Here is a 24007-nt window from a genome sequence, read left to right on the forward strand (position 1 = left end):
ACCGGTCAGGCATGGAATTTTTACACACTATAAAATTGCCATTTCATCTCATCCTCTAAAGCAATACTGATATCACTACTGACGTAAAGAAAATATGAACTTGACTGCTTTCTCATTCTTTACATTGTGCACCCTCACATAATGTTTGATATTACATCTGAGGATTTTTTAAAAAAACTACAAGTTTTTGGAGTTCTACAATTTGAATGACTTCCTTAATGAAGCTGAACTTTGATGCGACCAGTGGAAAGGAGAAAATGTGCCAAATGCTGAACTGAAATGGATAGAACTAGCTGCACTAGTTAAAGAAACCCAATTGTTCTACCATCTATAAAATGGGCACTACTTATCTCACTTGCACAGACCTTCACAACGTGCACTATCGATAGATCTTTCAGCACCTTACCCAGGATAAAAACTTGGTTACGGTCAACAATGACAGAAAATCATCTTGTTGGTCTTTGTATGATGAGTGTGCATAAAAAGAAGGCTTTGGAAGCTAAAGGTAAATTTGAAAAAGAAATTTTGTCAAGATTTAGCCAGAACTCTTGCAGGCTAGTGCTGAAATAAGATTTAGATAGGTTCGAATATCATCACAACTAATTACTTTTAGCATTTTAAAATGTTCAGATGAAACCATTTTTTAACAAAAAAATTATCTTATTTTTAACCCCCTGGAGAAATTCCTGGTTATGTCTATGATTAGAACTTTGAATCCTGTAGACAATCTTTTAATTAATGGTCCATACCTTCATTGTTTATTTATGAAATATAAATCAATTGTATTCACAAATTTAAAATAATAATTTAAACTCAAAATTATAATACAAGAAATTGAACGAGTAGTATTATAAAGGACTAGTAGTATTATAACTATTAGTTCATAAAATGCATTTATTTTATTGAAAGGTATTTTATATGTAAGACCAAAATTCATGAAAAACTGCTGAACGAACTGGTCCCTAACGATCATAGAAAGATTTTTATAAAGTGAAAGCTTCTTTAATTGAATAAGTTTTTTTACACTTTTAAAGAATGTTTTTGCTTTCTCAATCATAAATTACCTTTTAATCATCGGTTTAGAAGACTAGAGGATTAAATTTAAGTTTAACTTATGATTCATTCTATATTCAATAGTGAATCACCAGGGGATGAAATAAAAAAATTAAAAATTCTTTTATTCTTCTTAATAGACACTGGTATAAATTTTTGCAGTCTTGTATATGAAGTAGTTATTACTATTTTGTTTCTTTTTTTTTTAATAATTAGTAGTAGTAATTAACATTAGTGAAATTACTACTGAGTTTTCTTATCCAGACTTTGAAGATCAGCTTAGGTTATTGGTAAACATTTCTATGTTTTTATTCTTATTAAAATAGTTAAGGATATGAATTAAGCAAACTATGTGAAATATTTGTTTGAATAAAATTATTTCATTTTTTTCATACTTACTAGAAACTTTTGTTTGAAATTTTACAATATTTGTTGTTTATGAATGATCATGTTGATCTACATTATCATCATGGCCTTTCAACGGTTTCACTGTTATTTATTATTTTATTTTGATAAAATTTCAAATACAGACAACTGTGTAATAATGTAATACATATATAATACTATTATGAATGTTATAATGTGTAATGAGTGCTTGTGAAATATTTTCGTACTCACCAATAACATCTATATATCATATTTTACAATGCTTGTTTTCAAAGTTAGTGGATCAAAGATAGATTGAGATATAAAATTACCTTACTTACACCCACGCAGTTTCAAATAGTTGATGTATCTGTGTAAACTTAAACATTATTAGTTATTATTGATAATTGGATAGAATAGATTTCTAGAGAAATATTTGAATATTTAGAATGATTTTTGGGCATGATGTTTTATGGCGTTTTTGTTTCGTACCTCTAGTCAGCGTTAATGAAAATTACAAAGAGTAGCTTTCAGACATTTACTGGTATTTTACATTGCTTTTAGTATGTGAATATGACTATTTTTTTCTAATTTCATTTGTTGGACATCCTGTGAAATAGTTTCTTGTACAGTAATAATTTCTCTATGCAGTTTCATGATACATGTTTTGAACTAGTGGTTGGTCATTGACCTAAGGTATCATAATTGCATGGAAAATGTTTTCCATTATTTTATTTATCCATGTGATTATAAGTTCTGCAAATTAAATATTATTTTATTTTTGTTTTATATTTAATAATAATTTTTGTACGCTGTTTTTAAGGGTATTTATTTTTAATTAATACCTGTTGGGGAACTTTTACTGGCATTTTCTTTGTTTTTTGTAATTTCCTTATGAATTTAGATGCTGGTAATTATTTTATTTATTTTTAAATTTTAAATTAGTTTTAATACCTTGTGAATTAGTTGCATATATATTGACAGCTTTTATATGTGTTGTTTAATGAAATCAAGATATTGTTCTTTATATATTTCATTAATATTCAAATTAGTTAAAATATTTTATTGATAACTTTAATTTTTATACTCATATGACCTAAATTTTGAAAAATTTAGCAATAAAATGTATGCTTACATTATCTAAATGGATATTTATTGAAGAACTTAAGTTATCTTTTAGTTTTTAAAACCTTTTTTTTTTATTTTTCCTTAGATTTATCAATATTTATAGTGCTATGTATTATATATGGTTTATTATGGTTGATGTTAAACCCTGATTGGAGGTGTGTGACTTATTTGGATAATTTTTAATGCACCACTGTAATTCACTGATTTATATTTTTTACCCTGTGGATATGATATATTTTCATAGATAAAATTTAAAAAGTCTGTATTTAGTATTCTCTGATGGTTTATATAAATATATGAAATAAAAAATAATTATGTATAATTAAACTATATATAGACTTCGTTGAATTTTTACAATTCTTTACAACAGATAAAAATGGAGCTTAATGTAACATATCCACCTAATCTTAAATGTACTTATGTATAGCTTTTTTTTATTCACGTATTTTCCATAATGTAATGATATTCTGCTCTATTTACCGTTTATTTGTGACCTGCTATATGGATCATTGACTAATTTTACTGCTTGAAATTATTGACCAGTAGCTTTTTAATATTTGTCCCACAAGGTTCTATTATAACAAACTGTAAGGAAGGTGGGCAAAAAATCTTATAAATTTTCAGTATTTAAGTGGTTTGAAACATCTTGAAAATTATTTTTTCAAATCCTCCGTCAGAAAATTATACTATAAAAATGCTGTACCTTTTTTTAATAGAAAAACAAATTTATTTGATTTTAGTACATTTGTAGAGGATTAAGCAAAAAAAGTAAGTTTTATTTTTTTATTCATTTTCTTCAGAAAAAATAATACATAACTTTTTTTAGAAATATCATTGAATTTTTTTGTAAAACCACTGAAGCTACTGTTAACTTAGGTATTCAATTGTTACTTTACTGAGTTTGAAGCTTAATCATAATAATGGAAATAATTGAGAGTGATTTATTTTGTTCTCTAATAACTTTTCTGTTAATCAATGCAGTCTCATATTACTTAAATTTTTCTTCAAAAAACTAAAGAAAATCTTCATAAAAGTATTTTATTTTGACTAACTGTTAATCTAATTTAACTTCATGTATGTGAAATGTGTAAAAAAATCTGAAAGAATGTATGTGTAGTAAACAATCATTTCTCATTATTCTATCCAACCTGAGCATTTTTGGATTAATGGTTGGTTTTCCGTTTATTGGATATTTTTCAAGTAATAATTATTTCATTCATCTATGATTTTAATACTTTATTAGTTTTAAAAACTGGTTTGTTTGTTGTGGCTACCATTATATATCAAGCTCCATAAGAAAAATTACTGAACAGATAGGTAGCCTATTTCATTCATAAATAGGAAACCATTGTAACCCTTATATTCTAGTTTTGCAGGATTTTATTAACGGATATAATAAAATGTTACAACCATAATGGTTGTAGACAATGTGGCTTGAGCCACAGATCAAAAAACAACTTAGCCATTCTCATGAATAATAAGCAACCCACAACAGGCTTACTGTGAAAAATGAGGATGAAAGTGATTTCCTGATGTCTTATTTACTGAACCCACATACTGCTTTATATCAACATGTCAAACACATTGAATACTGGTTTTATATTCAGCCCTACAAGTGACACTTCCATTCATTCACTTTCTTTTTCTGGAACCACTGGAACCACCGTAAGGTATTACTTCAGAGGATGAATGAGGATGATATGTATGAATGCAAATAAAGTGTAGTCTTGTATAGCCTCAGGTCGATCGTTCCTGAGATGTGTGGTTAATTGAAACCTAACCACCAAAGAACACTGGTAATCATGATCTAGTATTCAAATCCATATAAAAGTAACTGCCTTTACTAGGATTTGAACCTTAGAACTCTCGACTTCAAAATCAGCTGATTTACGTTGACGAGTTCACCATTAGACCAACCCGGTGGGTAGTCCACTCATTCACTATAAGATCACCTGCAATGTGAATTCTCATAGAGTATAACTCTTGACTATTTTCTCTTTTACTGTAGTTGTTTTATATGTGTTACAGCCATAAGAAAGACTGCAAAATGTATTTTAACCCAATGAATTACATACCTGTTCGGTTGTAATAGCACTATTATAAGCACTACCAACTTAGCAGGGAAGTTTTATACTTGTCATATACAGTTATTGATGCTGTTCTAATATCAAAAGATTCTGGGTACCAAAGAAATAAACTGCATACAAGTTTTATTAGGATTTGAATAACAATGTACTTTAATGTTTGAGTCAAGATTAAAGAATGACTTCATCTTAGGATTTATTGGTCAAAGAGTACATTAAACAAACTACCAAATTATATTTACATCCTGTAATATGACTATAATCTTGAATACAATTGTCATTATATATATATATATATATATATATCTGTTTGGGAAGGAAAAAGGCGATAATTGTCTGTGAAATTTAGGAGCTTCACTGCTAACGAAACTAGGAATAATAACTATATACTTGTTTTTTCGGGTTTTTTTTAAATTCTGAATGGTATTATAAATACTGAAAGGTTATCTAAAAAGAAAATAAGTTTTCATAGCTTTTACTTTACTATAATGTAATTGTAAAATTATAATAAAGTAAAGAAAGAAAAAGATGAGTTTAATGCAAGTCTTACATTCATGTAAAATATGAAATGTAATCTTCTACTTACTTAGTATCAATTTTCATCACCCCTTTTATTTATTTTCTTAGTTCAGTTAAAAAGTGTTGTAATTTAAGCAAAGAATATTTTCAATTTTATATTTTAATGTTATTCAAAGAACTAGTTTTTTAACAAGATATATTGATAGTTTACATAAGTGGTTTCTAATAAAGAAAAAAACAAAATCATAAAAATATGTAGTGAAGTATATCTCATATTCTTTCCTTTAACTTTAATTTAATTCTATCATATAACCTCAATCCATCTATCATTAATCAGTTTTAAATGACTTTGATGGGGAAAGAACTCGGTTACTATCCTATAGTATATATGTTAGCATACCTATGTTAGCATAATATCTTTCACCAATGCTCCTTAGGCCTTGTATAACCTATATAATGAATCTTTCTGCTGTAAACCTTTTTCTTCTTGATTTTCCATAGGAAGGTCTTTATATAAAAAAAAAAACATATTAGCAAACAATTTTGTTTGCAAACATCTAGATGAATCTACCAAAGAAATACCCTTACAGTTTGGATTTCAGCTCCGTAGGTCAGTAAAGGATGCCCTCAGTTCATTTATTTCAGACTTCTACTTTTCCTTTAATAGAGGTCTGAAGCCGGCAGTGGGTTTCTTTTTTGACCTTACCAAAGGCTTCAGTAAAATTAACCACATGATTTTATTAAGGAAATTGCAATATTTCAAAATATTATTCGATTATCAAAGTAACCAAGGCTCAAAATATTCTGTTGATTCTCAAAAATAAATGTTCTTAAATATATTTGTTGATCATGTAAATATTTACAAATAACAAACAATATATTCAAAATCAATTCTGTTGTATTGTTAATAAAAAGTGTATCTCTACAGATAGTACTTGCCCACCATAACAGAACTGACAAAGGCTAAATAAATTATTGTGTCAATTCAAATCATCTCGAGCCTGGTGAAAATTTTTTGTTTATCCATTCATATCCCCATTAATAGAGATAATATGGTTTATCCTGTGCGGTTAATATGTTTACTCTGTACTCTGATTTCCAAACAAAATTATTCCCATGATTTAATTTAAATTAAATGAGAAAATTTATTTCATTTGTGTACAATATTTTTTTGAATAATTTATCAATGATTTTTTTTTCTATTTGTTATTTTTTCATAATCAGACTTTTTGGTCAGCTTTATGCGTGAAGTTTTTTTATTTTTTTTTTCTAACCATAATAAAGTTTGTAATAAAGCTATAATAAATAAATCTATAAAGCTAAAATCATTTTTTTTTTTAAATTGCACTCATTACAATCAACATTCATTTCACTGATTTTAAGATGTTTTCCATTCCGTCATGCTCTTCACTAATCTTTTAATATCAAAATATTTACAACATTCTTCATCTTCAATTATTTTTTTTTTTTTTACATTAAAATCTTTGTTTTCCTGTATAACATTTACCTTCTTTAAGTCTCTAACATAAAATTAACTAAGCTGAATGATTAATACAATACACTTTGTTTCTTTGTAAGATTCTGACAGAAATTTTTCTTGTCTCCTGTTCATATTAAAAGCTCTTAATTTCAAATTTTGTTTACTCAATTGCTTTTTAGCAACCTCCTGCAAAACAAATTTCAATGGTCTCTATTGTTTTTACCTATTATCTCATGTTTTACTATCATAAAGGACTATACTCTAGACCTTTCTAAAACATTTCATTACTTCTACTTTATTTTTACACTTAATTTCTCTCCACCAATAAATCCATGCCAATCAGAATTTCTTCAAGTAAGTTATTAAATAATGAGAATATATTATTAAAAATGATAAAGCAAGTTGTTTCATACTTTATTTCTAGTTATGTGCATTAACAGCCCATAATGAAAATTCATTTCAGTATTTATATGATAATTTGTAGTTATAATTTTATAACTTATTTTTATTATAGACTGAAATATTAAAAAGAGTTACATAAAAGAGGTCTCTTGACTAACTGTAGTCAATATTAATTTAATTTATAATTTTTTTCAAAATGAGTGCCACTGATCCTTTAAGAGGACATAAAACATGGAAAACTTACATGGAAAACTTAAAACTTACTAATTTTTGAAGGTACACATAAAAACATGTTTTTATTTACTGTAAAATTTTTAGGTTTTTAAATCTTCAAAAAACTTTTTTTTGACAAGTCCTGTCAGTGATCTCATATGATAACCCAGAAGTTTTTTTTCCTTATTCATGTAAAGAGAGTACCTGTTGCTTATTTCCTTGTAACTAATCTTATTTAGTCACAAGCTAATATTCTTCAGAGAATGTTGTTAATTGACCAAATTTCTGAGGCATGCATACTAATTTATAATAAGTTATATGATAAGATATAGTTTAATGCAGTTGTAATTTTGGAAATGTTGGGATAAACATGAGTGATTGATATAATTCCAGGACGTAGCAATGATATTTGTTTTCTTTCTGTCACAATGTAGATCACATGGTTTAACCTGCAGTAGATTATAATTTTATTATGTATCTTAACCTTTTTTATGTAATTAATATAATAATGCCAGTTAATAGTAGGTTTCATGCAACAAAAGTTTAGGGAGAAAAGTGCTCTAAATATATTTATAAATGAAAAAAATTATTTTCATCAACCATATTGATATTTGAAAATAATCTTTAACAAAAATTATGGTAGTTCAAAATAATATCTATGACTAAGCATAGTAATTTTCTATAACTATGCTAACAATGCTCACTTTTCGTAATTGGTTGACAACACAAAATTTTTCTAATTTTCTTTAATTTTAATACAAAAGTTTTAATTCATATTTATTAATATGTACTAGATTTCAGCAGTGATTTTCATTATCATAGAATAGACTAAGCATAGTAATTTTCTATAACTATGCTAACAATGCTTATTTTTTGTAATTGGTTGACTACACAAAATACTTCTAATTTTCTTTAATACAAAACTTTTAATACATATTTATTATTCTGTACTATATTTCAGCAGTGATCATTATCACAGAATAGCATTCATAACATCTCAAACACAATGATATCTCTTCTCAGACTGATGGGTCTTTTAATTATGGTAATAATTAGAACTGATAGAGATGGATTTAGAATGAGCAATATTTTTTTCCTAATAGAGACTATTAGCAAATAGTCTGTTATTTATCATCACATCATTTATATTGCATACACCTGGTACATTAAATGAGTTTTATAATGACTAGTAATATCTGTACTTACATAAATAAATTTGCACATTTATATGTTATTAAAAACAAAATCATATTCTAGTTATATATAATGAAAATTGCATTAACTTATGATAAAACATTCTGTCAACATTCTGATGACACTGTTAAATCATTATTTTCATGCTGGAGTTACATATAATTGGAAAGGAAAAAATATCTTGTGTATGATTGGATAGAATCAGTTTCAAAATATACTGTAAACTACTTTAGGTTTGACCTACTAACCTATCATAATATTTTATTCTATTATTATTTTTTCTTATTTGTAGTTATTCTATTCTTGCTGACTTAGAATCAGTGTTTTTCTGTTTTCTTCATTTACCTAAAATTTTAAATTTTAAAAGACTACCTAAAATTTTTTATTTACCTAAAATGAAACTTTTAAAAAACTCATTCACGTCATTTTATAGAAGCAATTATCAATAATAGTATTTATTGATTGATTACTATCTTTAATTATTTTTTTAGAGAAATGACAGCAGCTAGTGTAATGATTATTTTATTAGATAGTGTTGAATAAAAAGTTTAAACACTTTTTGTCACATAATTTATTTAATGTAAAGAATATACTTATAATTTTTCTACATACTCTCCATTGCTTACAATACATATATTTCAGTCCTCAGATAATTATGGTCACTTCTAGAAAAAAATCTTTTGAGTCAGAATGTAGACTTACTCATGCATATAAGACACACATTATTGGACCTAAAAGACTTTCTTATTTTGCCTTTAGTAGCCCAAAAATATGTATTCATATTTTTGGGCAGCTAGAAGCAAGGAGTAATGAATATGACAGATTCTAAAGATACTTCTAAGACAGAGCTTGAATGGCTGCAACTGTTGAATGGGTTGAGCTTACCGAGTCATCACAAGACATTTGTACTCAAAAGTCTCCATGAGAGGCTGATCTGGTGACTGCCTGTTTTGAGTGTACACTGCCTCAGAGCTACCACTTGTATGTCCCACAAAAAGAGTCAGCATAACATTTTCCGCCAATGAGCAGAATGTTTTCAGTTTTCTGTGAAGCTATATCACCATTCTTTGTTTGCTTGCTTGTTTTTTGGTTGCTATTTCAAAATGCTGAAAAAAATTCCAAACATATGTTATGTGTGCACATAACACATAATTTATTTCATTTGCACAGTTAGTTGGAGTATTATTCTCCTAGTATTCACTTAAATAGACTTCAGAACATCATGGACATGGAAATTGTGTGGTCATGTATGATACATAAGAGATAGGTTATTATATTCTCTCTTATACATCTTATAATTTCTTTCACTATGGCTTCTACTGCTGCAGTAGCTCTGATATCGTTATTTTGTCTCCCTGTCAAGGAGAGTCTGTTACAGAACTAACACGAACTAGAACTTCCTGATCCAGTTGTATGCTTACCCTAGTAATGTACATGGATTATTATAGTGAAATATTTATGCCAGTGAATTTTATAGTTTTTCTTTTCATCTCTTTACTACTCCGCTGCTGCTCTTTTAAATTTATTGAAAGTTGAATGTTGAAGTTTGAACCATCTACTGTGTGGTTTAGAGAACCATAATGGTTATGTTGCATGTTGCAAATTGACAGCCACTTTAAAACTATGATTATTACTGTTGCAAATAGGAAACACAATATATCAAATTTTCATTTAACTTTGTGTCATAAAAAGGAAAGCAAAGGAGATTCATCGGATTACATTTCACAGCCAACTCTAATTTGCTGTATTTGTCTGACTAATTTGTTTATTTTTACAGCAACTGCTGGTTCTTGCACTCCAGATAGTGGCTACAGTTGCATTGGACCCAGCTAATCATAAAGCCTTACTGGATCACGGGATGCCAGATGTTTTATCACAACTTCTTCTACCATCTGATGAGTGGTATTATACGAACCATACTACAAAGTACGCTCGTTTTGTGAAACACCATGTAGCACGAATCCTTGTATATCTAGGATTTCAACATCGAGTAAATTTAAGATTCTCTGTGTATGATATTCTTTTAGGTAAGATATAATCTGTTTTAAATTGGCTCTTTAAGATTTTTGATAAAAATTAGTTTAAATTTAAAAATATATATCTATGTTTTAAGTGTAATTTTTTACTTATATACAAGTATATCAAATATACAAAGTATATCATGGTTTAAGCAACAATCATGAAGTATGGTTTGCAAGCATTTATTGTAAGGCTTAGTGCAAGCAATTGGCATTTGGAATTTATGTATTGATTCTATTATCTTCTTGAGAAATTAGATGAGTTGCTGTGATACACAAAAAAAATTTTACTTGCGTTTGTTTTTCTTATCAATTAATTACTTGATTGATTTGATTTGATGTGCTTCTCTACTTAGTGTTGAGTCTTAATCATTTAATTTCAACATGATTGTTTTGTAGAACATCTTCAGTTATTCTATATTTTTTAACCTTCTCTCCCACTTTTATTTTTATCTTCTTCATTTCCTTCCATTATTAAATTAAAATAACAATGAACATATAATTGTATGACCTACTAACCTAGTTCTTCGTAAAAGAATCTGCCAGAGGCCTCCTGTTTTCTTTCATCTTTTCAAAAGCTTTTTTAACTACTAATATTCTGCTCTTTACTTTTTCCACAAATCCTCTAACTGTTTGAAGCCCTTAAAAACTGTCCAAATCCTCAAGCAACATTACCCATTCTAGAATCTTTCTTTCCACTATTATATTCTTTCTTGCTAACTCTCATTCTCTTTGCATATTTCGTTGATTATATTAATTCTAATCACTTTTTATCACTCTTACAATAGTCTCATCAGTTGTATAACCCTTCCATTAACACTTTCTTTGTCATATAAATTTTTTAATGTCTTTATTCTTTCTCCTCCACTTAAAATGTATGTTGCTTTTAAATGACTTACTCAGTCATTTATCCAGCACATGTATTTGTAACATCACTTCTGTATACTTCATTTCAGAACCCTTTATTTTCATTCCTTATGACTACTAGAAAAATGTATCGAAATTTAAAAACAAAAAAAAATCCTTAATCACAAAAACTGAGATTTTGTTATTTTAATTTTTAAATGTTTCAAACTGTTGATTTAATTTTTTTAGAGTGTCTAAATGAGGTCTTATTGTTGTGCTCATATGGTAAAAGTTTAAAACTGTTTCTACAAACTATTTTTTATTTCTTTATTATTAGAAATTATTTTTATTTTTCATTATTTTGTACTTTATAAAATTAAATATAATGTCTAAACCTTTAATATTGAAAAAAAAAATTGGTAATTGATTAACTAAGTAGCTAGTAATAATTAGTTAGAAAATTAATTTCATATGAAAATCGATAATTTTCATCTAAAAGATATTGCATATTCAAAGTTTGTCCCCAAGAGTAACTAATTAAGTTAGTTTTATAATCAAAAGATTTATGTTGAGAAAAGAAAATTTTTTTATGAGTACCATACTACAATAAAAAATTAAGTAAGTTTTCAGAGAAGATTAAATTAAATTTTAATTAGATGAACTTTTCCCCTTCTTGCATGTCTTCCAACTTTAACTAATTTGTGAATAAAATGATTTTGACCTAAAGGATACAATCTGTAGAAAGGAAACAATCAATAATATCATAGAATAGTAAGGAAATAATATACATCAGAATTTCACAGAAATAATTCACTAACATGCTTTAAGTACTGCTTTCTGCAGTCTTATATCAGGAACTTAATGTTTCATGCATTCCATTTTATTTGCTCATACTTAATGGGTGAATTTAATTTATCTGCTCTCATTGCATCACTCACTATACTGTATTGGAGTGAGAACGTCTGCTTTTCATCTAGAAGACTGTGTTCAATTCTCAGTGAAATATTTTTCACTCAATATAAATATCACTTCAACCATAAACTACCTGTAATTGATCATTGTCATGTTGTTGAATTGATTAAATAAATAATTTTTTTTCTAGTTCATCACACACACACACACACACACACACACACACACACACACACACACACACACACACACACACACACACACACACACACACACACACACACACACACACACACACACACACACACACACACACACACACACACACACACACACACACACACACACACACACACACACACACACACACACACACACACACAAGGAAAAAAATATTATCTGTGTTAGAATAATGAAGAATAACAAATTTTTCCTTGAAATGAGATTTGAATTATTAGCTTTGTGAAAGGAATTATTTTTAATTTGCTCATAATTTTATTGTAATTATAAAAAAATAAAACTTTCATTAAGAATTTGATTTATTTAACTTAACACTCATCCAAAGAGAGAGAGAGAGAGAGACATACTAATTGTTTTTTTATTCTATTCTTTTTCTTCTCTTGCGATTTAATTTTAAGTTTCATACTAATCTTATTATGTAATTCAGTAATTAAGATGTAAAATGATAACTTTTAATTTAATTTTTAATTATGTAATGACAGTAAAAATTTTTATCAATTGTTCAAATTTAATGGTTATTGAAGTTTGAGAATTAATTGTATTAATTTAGTAAATTAATTGTTTTGTATTATTATTTATCAGTTCTGTAGTATATTTTTTATGTCTATTGAAGCAGAATGCTACTCTACCTGTTGCTTCTGTTAGATAAATTAAAAATTGATTAATAAATAAATGGAAAGTACTTAAAAGGAATTTACAAACAAAAAAAAATCTAATATTAAACGTGCATTTTGACTGTTAAACAGTCATCATCAGAAGAAATAAGAAAATTAATAAAGCTAAATTAAAAAAAAAAAGATGTAAATGAACTTAAATAAATAAATGTGTAAATATTGATAATAAAAATTAAAAAAACAAAATATTTATGAAAACACTGGTTAAATAAACTGAGATATTTCTTCTGAGATATTTACATAGATGTAAATATTAGGTTTAATTTATTAATTACCAATGTTATTAATTACCAATATTTGTAATGAAATTAGTGAATTATTACTGACATCATGGGTATAATAACATATATTTAAATACGCTATTTTCTAAGTGCATGAAAATGCACTTTCAAAAGGTCATTTTGAAGGCAATGTGTAACTCCATCAATCCATAACTTGTAAGTGCTTCATAACAGTTTTATTTTCAAGTATTTAAATTTTTGTTAATTTTTAAGTACAGTATTTTAAAATACATGAGAATTTACATTTAATCACTCATCTCCTCAACTAATCTTTAAAACTGGAGTATGTTTGATAGTACTAAAAACATCTATCATAAAAACATAACATCCTAGTCAGGATTATTTTGTTATGAACTACTGTTCATTTTAAAGTATTTGTATAATTAAATTTTTTCTCAAGTAACCAACACTAAACATCTTTGTAATTAGTTAAAAATTTTATTTATTTATAATTCAATTATTGCTGTAGTAAATATGTAGTTTTATTAATTTATGCATTTTTTTATTTAGAAGAAGCACCTCCTCCCACACCTCTAATGGAGTCTGTAGAAGATTCATACATTACCCTTACATCTGCTCCACAACCTCTTGTTTCATGTAAAGAAACTAAGACAATCCTTGGAATAACTGTAGAAAATGCAATTATTTCTATTCTAAGATCAATTGAGGTAAGTAAATTTTTTTTTATTTTACAAGATATTTGCATTTCTTCTTCAAATAATTCTTGGATATTTTCATTTATTAGCATATATTATTTGTAATCATTTATGTTTATGGTATTAATTTTGCATTATAAAACATTTGGTATAAAAAAAAAATAATAATACTGTCTATTCTAACCTGAACCATCATTATTCACTATGTGTAATGAATTTTTTTAACCGTAAGAAAATTGTAAATTTCCTCTTTATTAAATAGTCGCTTACTCCTGTGGCCAGTACCATTAAATACACAGTCTCTTTGTTTCAACAGCTATCCCCCAGAAGACCTATAATAACTCCAAGCACTCTGATATCAGTAAAGAAGTTATTAAAATTTTTACTTTAGTTTTCATGTTTAAAAAGAGAGATTTTTATTTTTTATAATTAATTAATTAATCAATTTGTTGACATATTTAATTATTGTGTGAATGTTTTAATTATTTACTAATTTTTACGACTCTCATAATTTTTAACCTTGGTAGTGGAAAATATATCCTCACCTTACAAACATTATTCACTACTTTCCATGTTGGAACTTGCATGTCTTGTCACTTCTACTCTACTCATATCTACCTTATTCTTATAGCTTGTGTATATTGTAAATTATTCCTCTATATTTCAATCCTGTTTCCCATAAATTTTGAACAATTACTCCATTATATATTATCAAATGCTTTCTGATGATCTATAAATGTTCTTTATAGACCATTCTAAATATTAAATTGATTTCCCATGAAGTGCTGCTCACTGAAAGAAACTGATACAAATTCACGTAATTATATAACTCATATAAGAGTGTTTCTTATTCATTTTTCACCAAATACACTCTACATTTAAGGTTTTGATAATGATATAGAAAAAATAGTGTAACCGATTCACTTTATATTTAAATTCTATTAAATAAACCAGCTAGTACAAATATTAAAATTAGACCTATCTTACCTTAATTTTTCATCAAACTCCTTTCTGGTATCCTACAATCTCAGTCATGACAGTATGGTATGTCTTATCTCAGTATTCTGTAATAGGTGGTTTATATTAGTATAATTTATATATAATTTATCAGTAATAGGGATTATATGAATCTTAGACAGATTAATTTCAGTTAAATTATATATATCAATTTTTTATCAGAATTTTTTATTTATTGTACGGTGTATATATATATATTTTTTAACTAAACACATATATAATTTTAATTTTCATCTTACCATACATTTTCCATAAGAATTTTCTATATGCTTTGCTGCATCATTGTACAAGCATCATCAGGGAATAAAAATATCACAATTATGTTTTGTCAGTCTTATATAGAAAAAACACATAACATCATATCATAATATTACATATTAAGTTGCATATTTACAAGAAGTATGCAAGCAAATTGCCTGTTATTCAGTCTTAAGTCTATCAGGCATAGACTTAGACTGAATAACAGGTTTTATTTTGTATATTTATATAATATATAGTCTTTTCTAAATATATTTTTTAGGGTTTTTTACTAAAAAAAAGTTTTTTTTTACAGGGTACATTAAACCAAGGTGCACCAAGTACAGAAAACAATACTTTACAATGGGTTCTGAATGGTAATGCATACAGTCACTTAACAAATCAAAGTAAGTAATTAAAAATTCAGTTTTTATAATACACAGATTTTTTTTAATAGCTTTTATAAAATAAAGACAAACCTAACATGTGTGTGTTTTTGGGGGGGGGGGTGTTGTGTGTGTGTGTATTTTTTTATTAAAATATTTTATTATCATAGTTACCATTGTGTTAATTGATATTAATATGATATAGTAAAGAAAAACACCAAACCTAGTTATATAAACATACATTTAATAAACTTTCAAGATTTAATTTTTGTGGTTATCCTGCATATATATATATATACATAATTTTTTAAACATGTTCTGTTTGTTGAATTGTAATTAGTATTTATAAACCACCAGATACACACATATAAAGCAAGATTGATCTTACCTTCAGTCTAATAGAGCCTTTTCAAATCATTTAGATTCATCAACAGTTACAAAAATTACTACATTTAACATTAGCAATAAACTAAAAATGCTACAAATAAACTTTATAAATTTATTTATAAACTTTGAAAAAATTGTCTAAACAGTAAAAAATTCTTCCAATTCTTTAATTTTGACCTTTGATGGCACTAAATTAAATATTAAATAATAAGTTTTTAGTTCGGTACTGAATTCTGAAATTTGAAATTTAAAGTAGAATTGAAAGAATATTATTTTTATTATTTAGAATAGTTTTATTTATTGCTGGCTTTATTATTTTTTTAAACTTATTTATTATGAATTTTTTCCACATTTCTTGAAATTTCATTTGGAAAATGAAACCTGAAAGTATTATAATACTTTGTTTACTTGTGTTTGTAACATATTGAAACAATATACTACATTCAGAAGCATTTATAATTACCACAACAGTAATTATTTAATTCAGCATGACTGTTAAACAGAAACAGAAATTAATAATAGTCATATGATTTATTTAATAAAATTTATAACTTAATTTATAATTTAAGATTTATTATGTCGTAATACAAAATTAAAAATTAAATTTTTAAATATTTCAGTAAGTAGCTTCTTTACTATGAAGAATGTATTTATTGTTGTTTAAAGGGATTTTTTATTGGTTAGAGTGGTTTGTAATACTCTGAAATTGCAAGCATACATGAAATATTGAACCACAGTCAGCTGCCTGACTTAAAATTAAATTTTACCTAACAATATAATTACATTTTTATGTTGATTTTTTTTATAGTGTAGTAACATACTGAAATAATGTAGTAATGTGTGAATTAATATTTTATCAAGATTTAAAAAATTTAGTGTTCAGTTATAAATAGTTCTCTCAAATTTCAAGCTGATGTAAATCACTCTTTTATTCAGAATTAACAAAAAAAGCATGTAAAAAATATGGCACAATAAAACATAAATAATACTGCTGTTTTTCTAACATGCATTAGTACTGTTTTGTAGTGTAACATATAACTTAAAATAATTTTACAGCTTTTACTGAAAATCAATTAAGAAACAAAAACAATGTTAAAGAAGAATATTGTTTATTTTCATCATAACACATGTTAACATAACATCCGTTTTAACATAATGCATATTAAAAATGTTTGTTTTTACTAATTAAATGACACTATCAGTTTTTAGAATAAAATATTTTATCAACACAAAGTATTAGAACTAAATATTTGTGTCTCAATTAATTAATAACAACTTAAATCTACATTTTCTTTCAAATGTAATTTAGTATATACAAATATCATTTACTTTGCTTATAGTAACGTACGCCTACTTAATAATCTAACATTTTCTTTCATAAAGTCTATGTGTTTTCCTTGAAATTCAAAAAAACTTGTTTTTTCTTTTATTCATGTTGACATATTATATTATTAAACCAACCTGAAACCTTTATAAATATTTCAATTATTGTTACTGCACAATGATTTTATGAACTTTTTCATTTATTCAAGTCATAAAAATTTGTTAAACAATATTTGTTAACATCTTAAATAAATTTAATGTTTATGGAACATAATTTTGTACTACTATTTTTTACTTCAAATGTAAAAATTAAAGCCATGTTATTATTTTCATTACATTTAATTAATTTTATAACACCAGATTTATAATTTTATATCTATTTACTTTTAAAGTTCTACAACTTTGTTTATATATATATATATATATATATATATATATATATATATATATATATATGTGTGTGTGTAATTCTTTATTTCTGTTCAATCAATCAATGTGTCACTCTAAAATATTTTTATGTAAAATAACTACCTATTCATAATTTAATCTGGTCCTAATTTTAATACATAAAGTACATTTTTTTGACAACTTTTTTAAAAAATATGATCTACAGATTTGTGTTAAGTTTTAACTAGTATTACTCCTAAATAGAACCAATTCTCTTTACTCTTTACTCTTACAACCAATTTACTCTTTGCAACCAATTTCTTTATTAAACATTACATTATCTGTTATTTTATAAATTAAATCTTGTTTAACTTAAGCGTATTTAACTTGTAAAAACCCATTAATATTATTTAAATTCCTCTGAAATTTTTCAATTAACATATTTGTAGACTCCACATGAACTAGTGTGTCATCAGTGAATATGTAATTCTACATTTAAAAAAAATATATTTGTCAATGTATATACTAGGAATAGCAGAACTTTTAAAACTTTTTCCTAAAGTGTACAGATGCTACCTTTTATTTCATTTAAATAGGTATTACCTTCTTTAACGTTTTGCATTTGATATTTTAAATAAAATTACTAAACCACTCGCACCTAAGTATTACCACTAACACCAAGATGTTTAATTTTAACAATAAAATTTCTATAGTTTTGAAAGCTCTTTTCAGGTTTAAACAAAATGCTTCTATAAATTTTTCATCTAAATTGTGTTTCCACTGGTACATAACTCAAAGCTGATTCAAATAAATGACTTGTGTTGTATCCAGTCTGTTCATCTGTAAGCATGTTATTTCATTTAACATGTTGTCAACTCATCAATATATAATTTTTTCTGTCTTTTTAAAATTTGGTTTAAAAATTTTAATTTCATTTTATTTCTTCACTTTCATCATCAACATTTTTTTTTTACTTTCTGAAGCTCATAACTAAACAACTCTTAAGGTATTTCACTATTTTCCTTTCATTAATGAATTTTTAGAAACATTAAGCACACTGTTACAATCATAAACATATCAATATCAAACCTTTACTAAGTAAATATCAATCTTTTTTTTATTCATTGTCTCTAAAATTTTAACCAGTATACATTGAGTAACTATATGTAACTTTCTTATAAACTGTATTTCTTTTTCAAATCTTAATACATACACCAGTGTTTCTCCAAAGGATGTTCAATGATGTCATTTATCTAATTTTATAATGCTTCATATAAAAATTTGATTTTTCTCGTATTGGATTCATAAAATATTTTTTTAAATTATTCCCAGTGGAACTAATATCACCCTGTTCTTTCTTTTTAACAAGTAATTTTATTACATTCAACTAAATAATAATCTCTTCTGCCTACTTTTCATATAGTTCAATTTGTTTTTAAAGCAATTGTTCGTCGCCTTCCACAATATTTTCTTCTAGTCATTACTATGTAATCTACATCTTATATTTATAGTTTATTTCAAAATTTAGTCACAGGTCCTCTTAATTCTATAATTTGCAGTTACTCTGTTTAACTATATATATATCCTTGGGTTTGAATTCAACAAATATTATTCACTAAATTCGTGTGACTCAGTAATAAATTGTTTCCTTATAAACAGCATAGGAAATGACATCCTTACAGCATAATAGATAATTTTATTAAACTGAATGAATCAGTACTGCTTACTATTTTTGTTTTTATTATTTCCATTTAGCACTTTTACGTAGATTTATGTTTCTTCAAAATGCATAGATTTATATAAAATATTTTTAATTACTGTATCTCAGTCACTGAATTGAATGACTACAATATTGAAATTCCAAAGCTTATTATTCAGTTTTCAATTCACAAGAAGAGAAACCATTGAACAGAAATAATGAAAATAAAAAATGTAATTAGTGCTGACTACTTGCATGTATATGAGGTCTGTTCAGAAAATAACCGAAAATTTTTAATTACGCACCAATGGAGATATTTAGTGACGTGTGATTGGCAGCATTGTTTTCCACATAATCTCCTCTGTAACCACATGTTCTTGGATTGTTGATATCTCTTTTAGTTTTCGTATTATTATTATTTGACTGCAACATGTTGCATGCATGTATGCATGCTTAAGTGTTAGTAGCGATTTTCAGGAGCAACGATACAAAATAAAATTTTGCATGAAACTGAGGAAAATTTTCACAGAAACGTTTCTACTTTTGAAACAAGCTTACAAAGATGATGCTCTGGGTTGTACTATTGCTGCGAATGGATTTCATGATTTAAAGCTGGTCGTCAATCGATTGAAGATGACCAGGAAGATCATCGACTTCAACTGGTGACACCCACGTTAAGAAAAATCAATGAACTGGTGCATGCAAATCGCCGATTGACTATCAGAGAACTTGCAGAAGAGGTTAGCATCTCGACTGGATCATGCCATAATATTTTAACTGAAAAATTGAACGTGCATCGAGTTGCAGTAAAGTTTGTTCCTTTTTGATGATCGAACAGCAGAAAGAACATCGAGTGTATGATTGTCAGCAACTTGTTGAACAAGCGATGACAGTGAAACATTCATATAAAGAATTGTAACAGGAGACGAAAGCTGGGTTTACGACTATGACATTGAGACAAAAGTTCAGTCATCACAATAGACTGCCAAAGGATCTTGATGCCCCAAGAACTCATGTCAGTCTCGATTCAATGTCAAAGTGATCCTCTCTGTTTTTTTTTTCAATTTTAATGGAATTGTCCATTTTGAATTATTGCCTGAAGGCGAAACAGTGAACTGTGCGTACCATCAAGGTGTTTTGCAATGGTTACATGAAAAAATTTGCACCAGAGTTGTGGTGAGTTATGGTACCTTCACCACGACAATGTGCCCACACATTCAGCTTTGTCAGTTCGTGAGTTTTGTGCCAAAAATAAGATAACTGTCCTCCTCCCTCAGCTTCACTACTCCCGAGACCGAAATTAAAATTAGTGATGAAAGGACACCATTTTGAGACTATTGATGACATTAAAGCAAATTCTTCATGGATCTTAAAGACCATTTCAAATGAAGCTATCCAGGATTTCTTTGCGAACTGGAAACCCCACTGGGAAAAGTATGTGAGTAGGGAGGTGTATTTTTAAGGAGACTAGGAGACCAATAATCTGTAAAAATAATAATAAAGATAAAAATAAAAGTTCGGTTATTTTCTGAACAGACCTTGTGTGTACTTCCTACATGCTGACTTGTTTTGAAATTTAGGAAATACTTTATTAAGAGTAAAATTATGACATTTTTAAAGTATAACTTTTTTTTTACTTTATCTGTAGATCAAGTTTCTGGTGAAAGAAAACTGACAGATATAACATCAACTGGATTTGTTCAGAGCTTCTTGTCATGTTTTCCATGTGTCTTAAGCCCTGTGGTGGTATTGCGGTTGCTTCTACATCGTCTGTTAACAACTGCAGCTCATCTTCAAAGATGGAAGAGTTGTGCCTCTCGATCCAGTTTTGCCTCTGCTACTGCTCACGATGTGCCACGCAGTCCTCGATCTCGTGCTTCCTCAACTGATACTGAACCTGGCAGTACTCTTAGGAAACGTAGAAAAGTATGATTTTTTTTTAATTTATTGTATTGTTCATTATAGTTATTTTTAAAAACCATCTTATCTTTTCTATTGATAAAATTTTAAATTTGCATAATAAAAAATTACAGAAAATTTGTAAAACCTCTTTAAAAATTATTTGCATCATTATAGTTACAAAAAATAATTTATTAAATCTTCCAGTAATACTATGTTTAATAATCTATATAAAACTTCTGTGATAAACTAACTATATAATCTGCTATTAATAAATATGAGTGAACACACTGATTGTCTAGTAGTATATTTCTGCTTGTTCCGCCTTACTGGAATTTTACTAGTGCGTTTTACTCTGTAACTTGAATAAATATAAGAAATTAAAATTCTAAAAAAATAAAATAAATTCAGGGGCAACCTTTACACAAGGAAGATAAAATTTACAGATTTTATTAGACCATTTTTTTTTTTTATACTTATTTGAAAAGCATCTACTCGTTACTATTTAGAAAGAGATCATGACATGGATATTAATCCAACTAACTTGCAGTTTTTTTAGAAAGCAAAAATTACCTCTTCAATAATAATTAAATTTTTTATTTTTATTTGATTTAAAAAATATATATATATATTTATTATTTTTGCATTTTTTAAAACTTTAAATGTATTACTTATTTATCTTTTCAAAGTGTACACTGCATATAATGTTAACTTCCATGGGACGGCCATGGTCCCTTGTTGGATCTATCAGTGGCACTAATCTGATTTTATTACTTTGTCATTTATTATGATTAAATAATGATACATGTTGTATCTTCTAAAAATAATAATATACTATTCTATATTATTAGAGATAAAATAAAAAAAAATTAAATTATTTATTTTTATTTTTTCATATACTGAAGTCTGGTTCCTCTGAATTGCAGGATTTTTACATTTGTCTTATTTGTTAATCGAACCCTGGTTACATAGATCATTTTCTGTGTAGGCCTAATAAAGACGTAATTTATATATGAATTCACTCACATAATTTCTTATATATTTTTAATTAAAAAGGAAAAATATGTATATTAAATAGCTAGTATAATTTTGTTGAGATTACCAATTACAAAGATAGTAAGAATTGTGTTGAGGTTACCAAGCAAAAAGATATTTTCATAGTAACCAACAAATCTTAAGTTTATCCAGAGACCTCGTGAAGGAATTTAAAATAATTCTAAATCTTCAGCAAATAAATGAAATAGTTGAGGGAACATATTAAATAGAGAAAAATAATGAACAAACATATCATTTTAAATCAGAATGTTGCACTGTTAATGATATGTAAACACTTTGACATAACAGATGACACATAAAATCAACCTTATTGTTAAAGACATCATGAAGAAATATAAAATACTTTACACTCTCTTCATTGAATCCAAGTTAAACAAATTCCTTCATTCACTACTAAAAAATTCCTGTGACAAAATTACTTAAAACATCTGAAATACATATTTTGAATTAGGTCCTGGGAATGGATAGAATTACCATTATAAGGATTCCAAATTTCAACTGCATCTTCATGAGCACAAGAGGCAAGCAACTTGAAGAAATGTAATAATAGTGCTTTCCTGTTATAGAAATCAGAAAGACGTTCTATTACAAAACCTAGTTGAGCTCTATTTGAAATTGTAGCTACTTGTTTGGAGAAGTTATACATTTTTAATTTCTGCCAAACATATTATCCCTGAGTTCTTTATTATATTATTGCATCTAAGTTCTAATTACTTAAATTATAAATAAATTGTATTGTGCCAGCTGAATATATGAAGGTGATCATATATTTTCTGGCAATTAAGTTCAAAGAATTGGTCTCACATTAAGAATTATTAACATAAAAATATGATTTTATATAATTTTCAATTACTCAGATAAAGCACTATATTAAATCGATGTTGAATCAAAAGTTAAAGAGTACTAATAATTTTAATGTTCTGTTTAATTTACTGATATCTCTTTTCTTTTAGGTTAACCTCACAGTTGACTGCTCAGGATGGGGTTCAGAACCTGGAAGTGTTGAAGAGCCCCTACCACCACCAGCACCACCTCCTAGGATGCCTCGTACAAGCATCCGTCCTTCTCACTTCCTGCTCGATCGCAATGCGCGTGACAGCATCAGCAGTGCCTCAGGGCTCGGATTAGAGCCCGCCATGCAAGCCATCTTCGCCTTTTCCCATATCCTGCGGCCTGCCCAATCTAAGGACAGTCTGCATAGTGCCACTAGCAGTGATGGCCGACATAGCCCTTCTGGTGAGAAACAATGCCTTTATTCAAGAGTCATTTAGCTAGAATTGCAGTACAGTATAATTTTTCTGTAACACAGAGCTAGAGTTTACAGTAAGGAAAAGAAGGCTTAATCTGCATTACAAATTCATTGATTTTTCCTTTAAAATTAAAGTTAAAAATAATTACACCTTTATTGTCAGGTAAATGTTTTTTTTATAGAAATTAAAATCACAATTTTACTAGAAGATTTTTTTTGTGAATTACCATAATAATACAAATAAATCAACATAATTGAAAATGCAGTAATTGTAATGATTTCATAGATCTGGAATGATCCA

The 24007-nt window shown here is 27.0% G+C and overlaps 1 protein-coding gene across 5 annotated transcripts in view; it reads left to right on the forward strand.

Moving 5' to 3' along the window:
• Positions 1-24007, forward strand: part of LOC142325503 (1-phosphatidylinositol 4,5-bisphosphate phosphodiesterase epsilon-1-like) — a 1691101-nt gene that overhangs the window by 1106379 nt on the left and 560715 nt on the right. For all 5 annotated transcript variants that reach the window (XM_075367353.1, XM_075367348.1, XM_075367349.1 and 2 more), the window contains 5 exons: positions 10217-10466; positions 13921-14078; positions 15637-15727; positions 21151-21428; positions 23411-23693. In XM_075367353.1, coding sequence (XP_075223468.1) covers positions 10217-10466; positions 13921-14078; positions 15637-15727; positions 21151-21428; positions 23411-23693 — 1060 coding nt within the window. The remainder of the gene's footprint in view (positions 1-10216; positions 10467-13920; positions 14079-15636; positions 15728-21150; positions 21429-23410; positions 23694-24007) is intronic.

Source organism: Lycorma delicatula, chromosome 5 (assembly GCF_047948215.1).
Source record: "Lycorma delicatula isolate Av1 chromosome 5, ASM4794821v1, whole genome shotgun sequence".
NCBI lineage: Eukaryota > Metazoa > Arthropoda > Insecta > Hemiptera > Fulgoridae > Lycorma > Lycorma delicatula.